Below are 14,234 nucleotides of genomic sequence, written 5' to 3' on the forward strand. Positions count from 1 at the left end.
GCTTCTCACGAATGACCACATTTTGGTTTGGTCCTTCGGTCCTAGGTCTGAAATAAAGTTGGTCCAAGCTTGTCTCTTTGCTGCTAATATCCCTTTCTTTTTCTTTGCTTCCGCTTTAGTCCACTCTGACCTCGCTATAGTGGATAGGGGGAATTTTCTCCATGTCCTGTATGATTTTCTTGCATTTTTTTACCAGGTTTGCACAGTCCTCATTCCACCATGGCCTTCTGGGTTCCTGATTGGTGGTGCCTTCTGATCTTGACTTTTTGAAATTCTCTTCACTTGCTTTCTCCAATGCGTCCGAAAATATTTGCATCGCCATTTCCGGGTTCATCGTGTGCGCGAAGTTTTTGCTACCCAGGTAAGATTCTATGCATTGGTTCCATGTTCCCCATTTCTTGTCATTGAGGATCCATGTTGATGGACGGCCGCTTATCTTGTTTGGAGTTGCTTTGAGAGGGGTGATTAACGGGAAGTGGTCGCTACCAAGGTGGGGGCCTTTTCTAACGGTTGCTGTGGCTGCTAGTCTTGGTGAAACGAAGGTAAGGTCTATTGTTGATTGTTTGCCTGTTGACGGGTCTTCTCGTGTTCTTAAGTCCTTCGGTGTAATTAGGCATGCATTTTGTACTTGGATAAGGGCTTCGTAAATCGAGCGCCCAGCCTTGTTTGGTCTTACGTCTGTTTCCCATGTAGTGTGGTGGCCATTGAAGTCTCCAGCTGTAATGAAATCATTATTGTGGTTTATTAGGTGCGCCACTTCTTCTGTGTCGCAGTCTCCCTTTGGAACATAAACTGATATGAAGGTAATTTGTACAGAGTTTGTAAACATAATCTTCACCCCGATTGCTTCAACGGCGGTGGATGTCTTGACTTCTAGGGGGGCTAATTGCAGTGCCTTGTGAACTAAAATCGCCACTCCTCCTCCCATTCTGTTGGGGCGGTTCTTCTTGAGTATGTGGTACGATTTAAATTTAACATTATAGGTGTTGGCCCAGTGGGTTTCACTGAGCGATACAATTTCAGGGTTGGTAATGGACAAAAAATCGCGAAATTCTTCTAACTTAGATTTTGTAAGTCCTCTAGCATTCCATTGGACGCATTTGAATTCGTTCGTGGATCGGTGATCTTGTGGTCTAATCATCTTGTGGTGAGTTTAGTTCCATGTTGTCTTCATTGAAGTTAAAGATGGGGCTGGTTGACCTATGGGGTAGCCAAGGTGAGCCCCCTATCCCTAGCGCATTGGCCATTCCCAACTGCTGGGAATGGTGCGGAGGTCTATATTGTGTATTTATTTGTGGTCCGCTGCTTGTGATTAGGCTGGTTAGGATTCCCTCCAATTTGTCGAAGCCAGCCGTTTGTTTGTTGGTCATCTCTACTTGTTGTTTTTCGACGTTGTCGAACCTCGTGTCAAAGTTTGCAATTTTTACCTTTTGGTGCTGCCAAGTCCTCTACCAGGTCGTTTATTTTGCCATTTATTCTAGGAAAGGTCTTTTCTCTCATGACTTTTATTTCTTCCTGCAGGGCTTTTAGTTGCTCCTTTACTGCTCTAGGTATTGGCTGGAGTTTAATGAGTCTTGAGTTGGCGAAACGGCCATTGGTTTTCTAGCTGGCCCATACGTCCTGTTTACTTGCCTGGCTCTGGCTTCTTCTATTGGGATGCCTTCTAGGTATGCCATCTTGATTATTTTTTTCATCTCTCTGTATGACGGGCATTCATTGTCACTTGATTCATGTGAGTCGTTGTTGCAGTTAATACAGTGTGTTGAGCAGTCCTGGTTTTGTGGGTGTGGTTTGCTGCACTTCTTGCACAATTCTAGGTTAGCGTTACACCTTGCAGTTGTGTGACCTAGTTTTCCACATTTATGGCAGCGGTATGGATTCGGGATTGACATTTGGACTCTAAAGCCCATGGATGCTAGTGTGACTCTGTCTGGGATGGTGGCGATGAACGTGAGGACTACTGTTTCCGACTGCATTTCCGGCTTGTTCCTTATTGGTAGCCTTTTCACCTTAATGACCCCCTGTTCTTTTAGGGCCTCTAGGATTTCCTCTTCCTTGTCACCTACTGGGACGCCGAATATCACTCCATTTTTGTTCATTAAAGAGCTATTAGGGAGCGAGCAAATTATGGGGCGGCCTGATAGGGTTTGAAGATTTAACAGTCTGGTTTGTTGGGCTTGGTCGTACGGAGTCACCGATAGGTCTCTGCCTCTTAAGACTAGCGCATCTCTGGGGTTCCCGGCTGCTTCAAAGATAGTTTGGCGAAGGGATTCTCGTTCCATTATGGAGATGTTTTTAAAAGTGTGTCCGCCATCATTGAATTTGATAATTACGGGTGTTTCGCGCAGTTCTGGGTGCCGTTGTCTTTTCGTGGGGGGAGTGGGATTTTGGGCCATATTTCTTTGTCTTGTGGGGTGGAATTTACAACTATTTGGGTACCTTGTCGCTTGCAGAGCGCGCCTTTTCTGGCCACAAAGGAGGACGGGTAACCACGATTGATTTTACTTGCTTATTCCTTCAGGGAGAACACTTTTTACGTCTAGACACTACGAAGGGTTTTGTCGAACCCTATTCTATACTGTGCTGTTTGTGTTGCTGTGATGCAGGCGTAGCTGGAAGTGTCCCTCTATTGTCCGTTTCCTTCACTGTCCTCGTTGCTGTTTAGCCCCGATTCTTCGCTTCTTGTCTCTGCTTCTTCCCAGAGGCGTTTTCCGGGTTCCTTGCTGTCTCTGGGAATTCCCAGAGAGAAAGCCAGATTGCGCGGATAATTCTAAGGAAAATCGCGTTCCTGAGTCCTAGCAGAAGAAAAATATTTTCCGCCTTTGCCATTGGTTGCTACAGGTTCTTTTTGTTTTTTTTGTTTTTTTGTTTTCACTTTTTGACAGCTAATTTCAACTGCTATTGCCTAAGAAAAAAGTGCAATAGCTTTCGGAAACCAAGAAAGGTAATTTTTTAACAAAAATAAGTAATTGCTACTCCTAACCAAATTAAATATACTGCAGCTTCTTTCTAGTTCAGCTGTACCACATAATTTATTGTCACTCCAACTTACTTTAGGAACGTATTGTGAGACAAATAGGAAAAAAACCAGATAATAGAGTAAAAATGTAATAACTAATTATATTGAGTTTCATGCCATAGCATTTTCTTCCTGTTTTGTAGGGAAATGGTATCCCAAATGAGTCTGGTTAACTTGGTTGCACATCGTACTAGTTGTCATGGGATGGAAAGCTGCAGCGTTAAGACAGTTCCATCATTCAGCCAGGAAAAGGAAGTAAGTATACAATTCTAATAACTATTATCATCTTATTACCCCTAGGAATGCCTGCGTTCTGCTGTTGCTGCTAATAAGGATGTTCTACGTCCCATTTGAAACAATTAATGGCAACAGGAGTTGTCCGACTAGTTACAAAAGCATTTTTAGTTATTATTCAAACAGCTTGTATTGAGCATCTATCAGAGAGGAAAATACAATTAGTGTCAGTAGATGGGTGTTATTTGTCTTGGTATGTTTTCACTAATTTTTCTGTAGTGTTCTTTACAGGTAACAGCTGTATCGTAACATCATTCAAGATGATTCTGAGCTGGAAGAAGATGGAAACCTTTTTCTATTTTTTTTTTTTTTTTTTTTGCGAACGAGGGAACTTAACACGTCCACTAAAGAACTTGCTATTTTGATTTTTTGGGCCTCCGTTTCCTGTATGTACAAGTCTCTTTTAGCTGTTTGTTCATCCCGCTCTTTCTGCCTCCTTTCAAACATTTCCATTTTTTTCTAATAAAAACAAAGTTAGTAAAATACATGACTCGCAAAACCAACATTGTAACTGTACTTACCATCTCTAATGACTTAAAATCTTCCAAATTGGAAACAACTTCTGTCAACAATTTTGCGCTTGATCCTAGCTTTTTCTTTTTTGTTTGAGGTAGGAGATCCTTTTTTGTTATTGCTGCTTCCGCGGATGCTGCTTCTTCGGCTGTAATCATGCCGTCGGCAACCAGGTATGCATTTTCCTGCTGGATCATTGCTAACTCTTGTGCTTCTTCTTGCACGCTAAGGCCAGTTTCCCGAACTCTTTTTCCCATAGGAAGGGAGCTACTTAGAGCTTTGGGCGTTACTATTGTCACACGAGTTGTATTAGAACAAGAACAAACGAATACAACAAGTGATGACTTAAATTCTAAACAATGGTTTAACTCAAACAAAAGGGATAACCATTACCAAAAGTTGGAGAAGCGTCTGAAGACCTCTTGGGAAACCAGGGAACTCCTCCTACGGAGCCCAGCTCCGGGAGCTCACCCGATGGAGACTCATCTAACGCAGAATCGGGGCAGCGTTTTATACCGTCGCGCGAATTACTCCCCTTCCGGACTGCATATCTGCGTATCTTTCTTAGAGCGAACTTCTCCCGATAATTTCTTCACCACGATCGCAGCGTTGTCCAAGGAGCGGATGACTCATCTCTGCGAAGAGATAACCAATCTCCCTTTTCACCCGTGACAGGTCCCCCTTCTTCAAGACAGGCGACCCGACTGTACTAATCTTCTGCGATCCACGAAGGTTGATGAGACTAAAAATCAGCTTGCGTCCTCTTGCCAAATAAGGGACTTTTACTCCTTCGTTTTTCTTCTTTCTAGTTGCGCTTACTTGTTTAAATGTTTCTTGTATTTCCCGGATAGTCTTAAGGATTTTCCTTTTTTTTTTTTTTTTTTTTTTTTTTTTTTCTTTAAACCGCCTGCCTTCGGCCACGGAAGAGGCGCTGCAATCGCATATCTTCCGGCCGTTTGAGATTTACCATCCACTCGTTCGGGAGCCTTGTACACTTGAACCAGCTCCTGGCGGCGTCATCAAAATACTTTTCAAAATTATATATATTTTTTCCAATATCACCCCATCTGTTGTGGGTAGAATGTTATTCAAAGCGCTCCATCCATTGGTGTGCATCTTCTTCTGAATTTTTTCAGAAGATTGGCGGGCTAATCGTAGGATTCTTTCAGCTTGTTCCACCTACCATAAACTTTGAGCCAGGATTTCGCAGGATTCCGACTGATATTTACTCCAGCCGATCGAAGTTTAGCTGAAATTGTAGTAAATACTGTTTTTCTCGGCATCTTCTTGTTAGACACTTCTTCCCAATGGTCTTTAATAAACTCCAACAACTTGGTACTTGCCACCAGGTCTATCGATTTTTTGGCTTGAGATCTGCAGCCCGCCCAGAGCTCTTCATCGGTACTCTGGTCACTTACGTGGCCTGTTTCAGGCATAGCGTTGCTTGGGTCCACTGCTGGCTCTTCCTGAATACTTTCCGTGGGGATTGATGGTAGTTTTTCAGTACCCTCGACGTCTTGCTGGTCATTTCGGGAGCGGATTTGTTCTTCTACAATTTCTCTAGCATATTCTTCTACACATTGACATGGCACGTCATGGTGGGATGGAGGGACAGCGTCGATGTCTACTTCAACGGTGTACATGGATCCTGAGAATAAACCGTAAATGTAATAAAAGTAAAGCTTTAATCAAATTTAATAACATTTACCGTCGGGTAGAGTGCCCGAATAAATGTAGAAAAAGTCACTTTTATAGATAATGTAACCATAGGCAACCGCATTGCCGATATAGTCGAACGGGTTTTTTCCAAGCGTGTCTTCCATGACTGTAGCTCGAACACTAAACGATGGCATCACTAAACTAAAAAAAAAAAATCGTTTAACATATTTTTCTTTTTCTCTCTAAAGGGAAAATATATAGAAAACCTTTTTGGTTTTAGTTTTTGTAACGAAAGGAAATATCCCCCCCCTCTTTCCCCTTGATCCCGTCGAAAAAGCTCATCCAAGGGCACTAAAAATTTTTCTTTTTTTCGCGTTAGTTATTGCGATAGGAAGCAATGGATTTATTAGCTCTCGCCGTTAGCAAAAGTGTACTAGATTTAGTGGTGTCTGACGTCCCGAAGTTTCCGGAAAATGAAGACGAAGAAGACATTTCCAGTTTCTACGCAAACCATACGAAAGTGGTAATTGCAGTAGGCATTACAAATTTAATGCGTAATTCCCATGTTCGCGTTTTCGGGTAAATAATTTTTGTTTCAATAAGATATGAGTCCGTTTCACTTGCAGTAAAGACGCATGTATACTATTGATTTTTTTGTTTAATTCTCGTAGATTTTGCAAAATAATCATCCCATGTTTTACGGAAGATGTATTTCATCAGCATTTCCGTATGACACGCCCTACATTTGACAAATTAGTTACATTTTGTGATGCCCATCTACCTGACACGCCGGAAAACCAGCTATTAACGAAAGAGATGGTTTACATAACCCTGTGGTACTTGGCCAACCCTTGTCCATACAGAGTTTTATCCCTCTTGTTTAATCGTTCCATTTCAACAATCTGGAGAACGGTCGATACTGTTACGCGAATAATAGAAATGCGTCTCCATCACTTCATTAAATGGCCAGCCGCAAATGAAATCCCTGCATTAAGAGAAGAATTTCAACAGCGGGCTGGATTCCCTGGTGTTATAGGTGCCATGGATGGAACGTATATAAATATTCGAGCTCCAGAAGAAAATCAGAAAGACTATAACAATCGTAAGTTTCATCACTCCCTTATTCTTCTTGCCGTTTGCCTCCCAAACCGTTCCTTCAGCTACACGTTTGCTGGTTTTCCGGGAAGTGCTCATGACGCTAGAGTATTCCGATGTTCGGATTTAGGAGCAATTACTTATGATAGTCCAAATTTACTTTTCCCAAGTCCAGAATTTCATATTTTGGGAGACTCGGCATTCCCTTGTACCCCGTATATTATTCCCGCGTTAAAATCTAGTATGGCCAACACACAGAAAAAAAGGAAGTTTAACAGGAAATTGTCTAAAACACGCGTTGTCATTGAACACGCATTCGGTGATTTAAAAAACACTTGGCGCAGGTTGCAGTATATTCATGCCCATGTCCCTAAAGCTGTAACAATTATATCGTGTCGTTGTGCGTTGCATAATTTTCTGATTGTTAATGGTGAAAGGATAGTAAACTACCAATTGCAAGAAGAAGCTAACCATGAGGAGCTGGATCCAGTTGTTGATGACTGGTTCCATATGCAATCAGGTTTACAAAAACGAAACATTTTGATGGACTTAATGGAACACTAAGGAAACCAAGAATAACAATACATGTTTACTGACAATAACTGTATTTTCCTCTACGATGGATGCTCAATACAAGCTGCCTGAATAATCACTAAAAAGGCTTTTGTAACTAGTCGGACAACTCCTGTTGCCATTAATTGTTTCAAATGGGACGTAGAACATCCACACTAGCAGCAACAGCAGAACGCAGGCATTCCTAGGGGTAATAAGATGATAATAGTTATTAGAATTGTATACTTACTTCCTTTTCCTGGCTGAATGATGGAACTGTCTTAACGCTGCAGCTTTCCATTCCATGACAACTAGTGCGATGTGCAACCAAGTTAACCAGACTCATTTGGGATACCATTTCCCTACAAAAACAGGAAGAAAATGCTATGGCATGAAACTCAATATAATTAGTTATTACATTTTTACTCTATTACCTGTTTTTTTTTCCTATTTGTCTCACAATACGTTCCTAAAGTAAGTTGGAATGACAATAAATTATGTGGTACAGCTGAACTAGAAAGAAGCTGCAGTATATTTAATTTGGTTATGAGTAGCAATTACTTATTTTTGTTTAAAAAATTACCTTTCTTGGTTTCCGAAAGCTATTGCACTTTTTTCTTAGGCAATAGCAGTTGAAATTAGCTGTCAAAAAGTGAAAACAAAAAAAACAAACAAAAAGAACCTGTAGCAACCAATGGTATAGGCGGAAAATATTTTTCTTCTGCTAGGACTCAGGAACGCGATTTTCCTTAGAATTATCCGCGCAATCTGGCTTTCTCTCTGGGAATTCACAGAGACAGCAAGGAACCCGGAAAACGCCTCAGAACTGTGTCGCGTGTTCAATGGTTGCCGGTGTGTGCCAGTGTTTCTTCATAAATTTGTTCTTCCCTCGATTGTTCCGTCTGGTTGGCGGCTTGTTTAAGGTTTTTTGATTTGTTAGATGCTTGGGGCATCTTGTGCGTTTGTTTATGTGTTTCCTTTTTATTAATTCCTGGTTGTATTTGTTTACCTAGGTTGTTGATGGCCGTTGGGCATGCTGTTTGAATTGCCTTTGTGTGTGGATGCCTCGAATTTTTGGTTTCCATGGTGGTAATGCAAGTTTATATAATTTCCTTATCTCTTGGAGTTTTTTCCTAGGTGGTTTCCCTGTGTCATGGTTGTTGATTTTGTTGAGTGCTGTTTGTCTGGCTGATTGGTCGTAGGTTTTTGATCTTAATATTGTCGCGGGTGAAAAGGGATATTGGTTATCTCTTCGCAGAGATGAGTCATCCGCTCCTTGGACAAAGCTGCGATCGTGGTGAAGAAATTATCGGGAGAAGTCCGCTCCAAGAAAGATACGCAGATATGCAGTCCGGAAGGGGAGTAATTCGCGCGACGGTATAAAACGCTGCCCCGAATCTGCGTTAGATGAGTCTCCATCGGGTGAGCTCCCGGAGCTAGGCTCCGTAGGGGTAGTTCCCTGGAGTCTTCAGACGCTCTCCGAGTTTGGTATGGTCATCCCTTATTGTTATTAGTTAAAAATGAAAACCATTGTTTAGAATTTAAGTCATCACTTGTTGAATTCGTTTATTCTTGTTCCAAATACAACTCGTGTGACAATTGGTGGAGATACAGTCCGTTACCCGTGTGTAACAAATTTGTGCTGCTTTGTGGCAATTGTTGAAGACGCAGCTCGTTGCCTGAGAGTAAACGAAGTCGTGCTGCAGTCATTGTTAGCCGATGTCGAAGAGGACCAACCCACGGCTACCTAGTTGCCCAAGAGACCCCAGCCGACGATTACATCCGCTTCGAGAACTGTCAAGCGTTCCGGACCATTTGACCGAAGAAGCTGACAGTCGGGGTGAATCAGTCGAGACTGCAAGAGGCTTAGACTCGGATCCAGAAACCGAGATCGATTTGAGAGCGGCGACGAGTCCAGTTGTTCCGGCCGTGGGACAACAATTTGTAGTGCCATCAAGGCATATTGAGCAGCCGCAAAGACAAGCTATGGAAGGTGTCAGAAAATTTATTAGCTCACTGATATTCCGAAAAAGTTCGGAAGAAGTTGCGCACCAATTGATGGAGCGCTTTGAAGAATATTCTACCCACAACAGATGGGGTGATATTGGAAAAAATAATAATTTTGAAAAGTATTTTCATGACGCCGCCAGGAGCTGGTTCAAGTGTGCAAGGCTCCCGAACGAGTGGATGGTAAATCTCAAACGGCCGGAAGATATGCGATTGCAGCGCCTCTTCCGTGGCCGAAGGCAGGCGGTTTAAAGAAAAAAAAAAAAAAAAAAAAAAGAAAAAAGGGAAAATCCTTAAGACTATCCGGGAAATACAAGAAACATTTAAACAAGTAAGCGCAACCGGAAGGAAGAAAAACGAAGGAGTAAAAGTCCCTTATTTGCCAAGAGGACGCAAGCTGATTTTTTGTCTCATCAACCTTCGTGGATCGCAGAAGATTAGTACAGTCGGGTCGCCTGTCTTGAAGAAGGGGGACCTGTCGCGGGTGAAAAGGGATATTGGTTATCTCTTCGCAGAGATGAGTCATCCGCTCCTTGGACAAAGCTGCGATCGTGGTGAAGAAATTATCGGGAGAAGTCCGCTCCAAGAAAGATACGCAGATATGCAGTCCGGAAGGGGAGTAATTCGCGCGACGGTATAAAACGCTGCCCCGAATCTGCGTTAGATGAGTCTCCATCGGGTGAGCTCCCGGAGCTAGGCTCCGTAGGAGTAGTTCCCTGGAGTCTTCAGACGCTCTTCGAGTTTGGTATGGTCATCCCTTATTGTTATTAGTTAAACGTGAATAATTGTCTAGAATTTAAGTCATCACTTGTTGTATTCGTGTATTCTTGTTCCAATACAATTCGGGTGACAATATTATCCTGGTTGCACGAGTAACTTATCTTGCATTTCTTAGGTTCACATTTGTCGTTCCTGGTGTTCATGCTGTCCCGTGGTTTGAACTGTTGATGGATAATTCCATATCCTGGTTTGGGCGTTTCCTTTTAAACTTGGGTGAGTACCCCGCACACATTGTCCGATCTCTACTATTTGTCTTGCGTTTTTTTTTTCTTTCTTTCTTTATATTATGTGTATCAGTGCTGTCTGTATTAAGAATCTTCCTAGTAGGTCCCTTATTTTGTATTGCGTGGCCGGGTCTGCTAGTGGGTTCATGCCCAGTATTGAATGTGTGTCGAAGTTAAGGTTCTTTGTTGCTAACAGTTGCCGGAGTTTGTGGCGGTGTAGATCGAATGCTGGGCAATCGATTAGTATGTGTTTGATATCTTAAAGTGCTTCGCAGCCTTGCCTGCAGCTAGGGTCCGCTTCGTGATCGATTCTGTGGTTGAAGGCGTTTGTGTAGTTGTGGCCAGATCTTAGGCCTGTGTAGGCATATGGACACCGCTCTTTCCTTGTGGTAGTGCCATCTTGTTAGATTCAATGTTGTTTTCATTTGTATGCATACTTTCTGGCAGCGTTTGATTTCCATAAGATGTGCGTTTGCCCATGCCTTCCTAGCCACGGATGCTTTTTCTGAGGGTGATAGTGGGTTTTCTGTCCTCTCCCCGGATGGGGTTTTGCTTTCTATGTTTGCGAGTGCGTCCGCTCGTTCGTTTCCCGTTATTCCGGTGTGGCTGGGGATCCACGCTAGTGTCGTGCGGGTTCCGCTGGATCTTAGGCTTCTTATCGTCTCTCTGATGAGGGATATTGCCTCATTCGTTGATTGTTGATTCGATACAATTGTTTTTATGGTGGAGCTGGAGTCGCAGTACACTAAGATTTCCGGTGGGTTGTCTGTGAGATCATATATGATGCGGAGGGTTTGGTGTATTGCTTGTAACTCAGCAGTGAATATGCTTGAGTGTTTTGATAGTGTCCAGGATTTGGTAACATTAAGGCGTGGGATGTAGACGGCGCAGGTCGTGATGTTCTTCGAAGGTTCGTGGGAGCCGTCCGTGTAGGCACATATCGTTGTGTCCGGGATTTTGTGAGATAGGGTATTGAATAGGTTGACCGTTTCGATTCGGCATTCCATTGCTTTTTTCTTAGACATCGGAAACCATAGTGTCTTGCAGATCGCTGGGTTGCTTGGTGGGGGATAGTTATAGCTTGATGGTAGTTGGGGTATCTCAGGCCATGGCTGTATGTCGATGGTGTTCATAGCGTCTAGGTCTTTTCTGAGGCTCGGGGTGCTTCTTGCGGGGTAGGTGATTTCGCTTTCTTGCATCTGCTTTGCTGTGGTATACATGGGGTTGTATGGTCTATGGCCTAGGTTTATAATGTATTTAGTTGCCAGCCATCTTCTTCTTGTTCCAATAGGCTCCGTCCCTGATTCTGCGTAGAGGATTTCCGTGGGGGTGGATAACCTGGATCCCAGTACTATCCTTATAATGGCTCGGCTTATTACGTCTAGTTGCGTTAGATTTGATTTGCTAGCGTTTCCGTACGCAATTAGACCGTAGTCTATTTTGCTCCGGACTAGGCTCTTGAAAAGTATCATCAGGGTATGCGTGGTGGGTCCTATTCTGGCTGTTGTGATTATCTTGAATGGGTTTTTCATCTTACAGCAGGCTTGGTATACATGCGCTATATGTTCCTTCCAAAGCAGTTTTTGGTCAAACCACACTCCCAAGAACTTGTGGGAGCTTCTAGTCATTATCCGGTGTCCATTTAAGAATAGAAGGGGGTCTGCTCCTGGTTTGTACGCCCTTGTAAATACCACCGTAGCCGATTTTGCGGGAGCAAATTTGAAGTTCCATTTTGATCCCCATCGATATATTTTGTCGAGCGCCGGTTGCAGTGTTGTTTCAGCGTCTTCGGGTTGGTTTACTTGAGTGTATATTGTAACGTCGTCGGCAAATAATAGCGTTTTTGTTTGTTGTTGCATTGGGAAATCTGACATCATAATGTTGAATAGTATGGGGCTTATAACCGCTCCTTGGGGTACCCCGTTAGAGATGGTTTTGTGGCTGGACTCTTGGTCTCCGATCCTCACGCACATGCTTCTTCCTGTCACAAAGTTTTTGAGCCATGCCAGGATGGCGCCTGTGATGCCCATGCTTGCCATTTTAAATAGGAGTCCTTGTATCCAAATCGAGTCGTATGCTTTCTCGATGTCAAGGAATACTGCTACCGTTGATTTCTTCTTGCTAAAGCTGGTTACAATATCAGTTTCCAGTTGTATTATGTGGTCCATTGTACTGCACCCTCTTCTAAATCCTGCCTGGATCTTATTGATTTTCCCTTTCGTTTCCAGGAACCAGTGTAATCTGTTGGCTATTATTCTCTCCATCGTTTTACTCAAGCAAGAGGTGAGAGATACCGGTCGATACGATGTTGGATTTTCTCTAGGTTTCCCTGGTTTCAATAGCGGTATTACAATTGATTGTTTCCATAGACTTGGGACATGTGCGTTAGTAAGTAGGCCATTAAATAGGTGAAGTAAATGCAATTTGTTTGGTGATGAGAGATTTCGGATCATTTCGTTGTGTATTAGATCGGGCCCCATTGCCTTGCTTTTGGATTTTGGCAGTGCTCTTTCTAGTTCCTCTGATGTGATCCTGTCGTTTAGTGTGTTGGGTATGTTTGTTGCCATCCGTGCGTTGATCAGCTCCTCGTATAGGTTTTTGTGTTGTACCCCTGTAGTGTAACTCTTGCTAAATATCTCCAGGAATAATTCTGCCTTTTCCTTGGGGTCGTCGATAGGGACTTCGTTATTTCTTATCTCTGTTGTGTCAGGTGATAGGTTTATCCCTTTTCCCAGCATGCAATTGACGAAGGACCAAATCTTCGGTTGGTCGCGCGATCCTAGTTCCGAGATGAAGACCTTCCAGGCTTCCCTTTTTGCGGTTATAATACCTTTTTTCTTCCGTGCTTCGGCTTTCTTCTATTCGTCTCGTTTTCCCGGTGAGAGTGGGGCTTTCTTCCATTTGTTGTAGGCTTCTCTTGCTGTTTGTACCAGGTTTTTGCAATTCGTGTTCCACCATGGTCTGTCTGGTTCGGCGTTTGTTGGTTTGATGAGCCCCGTTTTCTTGAAGTTTTTTTTATTGGCTTGTTCCAGGCTTTCGGTAAATTCTTTCATCGCTTGTTCTGGATTAGTGATTTGATGGAAGCATTTGTTTTTTAGGGACGCGTCTAGGTTCTCGTTCCATTCCGTCCATTTCCTTTCATCCAACCTCCATCCTGGTGTTCGCCCTGACGAGCGATTAAGTGCGGCGTTTATAATGATGGTTATGGGCAAATGGTCACTACCCAGGTGTGGTCCAAGGGTTATATTTGCTGTCTTAGCTATTTCGGGTGACGTGATGGTTAAATCTAGTGTAGATTCTTTGCCTGTTGTGGGGTCTATTCTTGTGCCCGTGTTTTTAGGCGTTATTAGGCATGCTGCATGGGTGTTTAGCAGAGCTTCATGGATTGATCTTCCTGCCTTGTTTTCCCGTGTGTTTGTTTTTTACATGCCATGGTGACCGTTGAAGTCCCCTCCTGTAACGAATGCGTCCGGATGGGTGATTAGTGCTTCTACGTCTTCTACTTCACCATCTCCTTGTGGTATGTAAACGGAGGTAAAGGTAATGGTTTTGTTGTTGGTACATTTAATTTTGACACCAATTGCTTCAATGGTGTCCGTATTATTTAATATTAATGGTGTTAACTGTAGGGATTTGTGCACTAATATGGCCACCCCTCCACCCATCCTATTTGGGCGGTCCTTCTTGAGGGTGTGGTATGTGCGAAACTTAACATTGTATGCGCTGTTCCAGTGTGTTTCACTTAGCAGCACTATTTCAGGTTGGATTAACGAAACGTAATTTCTAAATTCTTCTAATTTTGATTTTGTGAGCCCCCTCGCGTTCCATTGGATGCATTTTATTGAGGTGTTGTTTATTTGGGGTAATGTTCTATGCACCATCTTCGTAGTCAGTGCCGTCCATCATTTCATTCCAGTCTTTTATTGGTTCGAACATGGGGCTTAGTAGCTGCGGTTCGTGACTCGGTGTCCTTAACGCGATAGGGTTTCTAAGGGGGTCCGTAGATGTTGTCATCGGTCTTTGATTTGTTTGATATGGGGTCGATCTAGTTGTTTGTCTGTTTAATTCTCCGCATAGGTTGTTCATTAATA

The 14,234-nt window shown here is 43.0% G+C and overlaps 1 protein-coding gene and 2 long non-coding RNA genes across 3 annotated transcripts; all 3 read right to left on the minus strand.

Annotated features, from left to right (window-relative positions):
* Window positions 1-3,170: 3,170 nt before the first annotated feature.
* LOC116916060 lies at window positions 3,171-4,280 on the minus strand. Its single transcript, XR_006643660.1, has 4 exons — window positions 4,220-4,280; window positions 3,835-4,115; window positions 3,314-3,772; window positions 3,171-3,231 (listed from the first exon to the last, which is right to left on the minus strand). It is a non-coding gene; the product is annotated as an uncharacterized LOC116916060 (long non-coding RNA).
* A 2,902-nt stretch (window positions 4,281-7,182) lies between these two features.
* Window positions 7,183-7,953, minus strand: LOC116916061. The gene is made up of 3 exons (XR_004390408.2): window positions 7,716-7,953; window positions 7,567-7,656; window positions 7,183-7,494 (listed from the first exon to the last, which is right to left on the minus strand). It is a non-coding gene; the product is annotated as an uncharacterized LOC116916061 (long non-coding RNA).
* Window positions 7,954-10,430: 2,477 nt separating this feature from the next.
* LOC123469925 lies at window positions 10,431-12,311 on the minus strand. The gene has a single exon (XM_045169264.1). The coding sequence runs from the start codon at window positions 12,309-12,311 to the stop codon at window positions 10,431-10,433; it is 1,881 nt and encodes a 626-aa protein (XP_045025199.1).
* Between the last annotated feature and the right edge of the window lie 1,923 nt (window positions 12,312-14,234).

The sequence above is a fragment of the Daphnia magna genome, linkage group LG2, assembly GCF_020631705.1.
Source record: "Daphnia magna isolate NIES linkage group LG2, ASM2063170v1.1, whole genome shotgun sequence".
NCBI lineage: Eukaryota > Metazoa > Arthropoda > Branchiopoda > Diplostraca > Daphniidae > Daphnia > Daphnia magna.

What these genes read in the sequence shown, in the direction of transcription:
- LOC123469925 (XM_045169264.1), bottom strand. Translation starts at nt 12,311, where the DNA reads ATGGACCACATAATACAACTGGAAACTGATATTGTAACCAGCTTTAGC.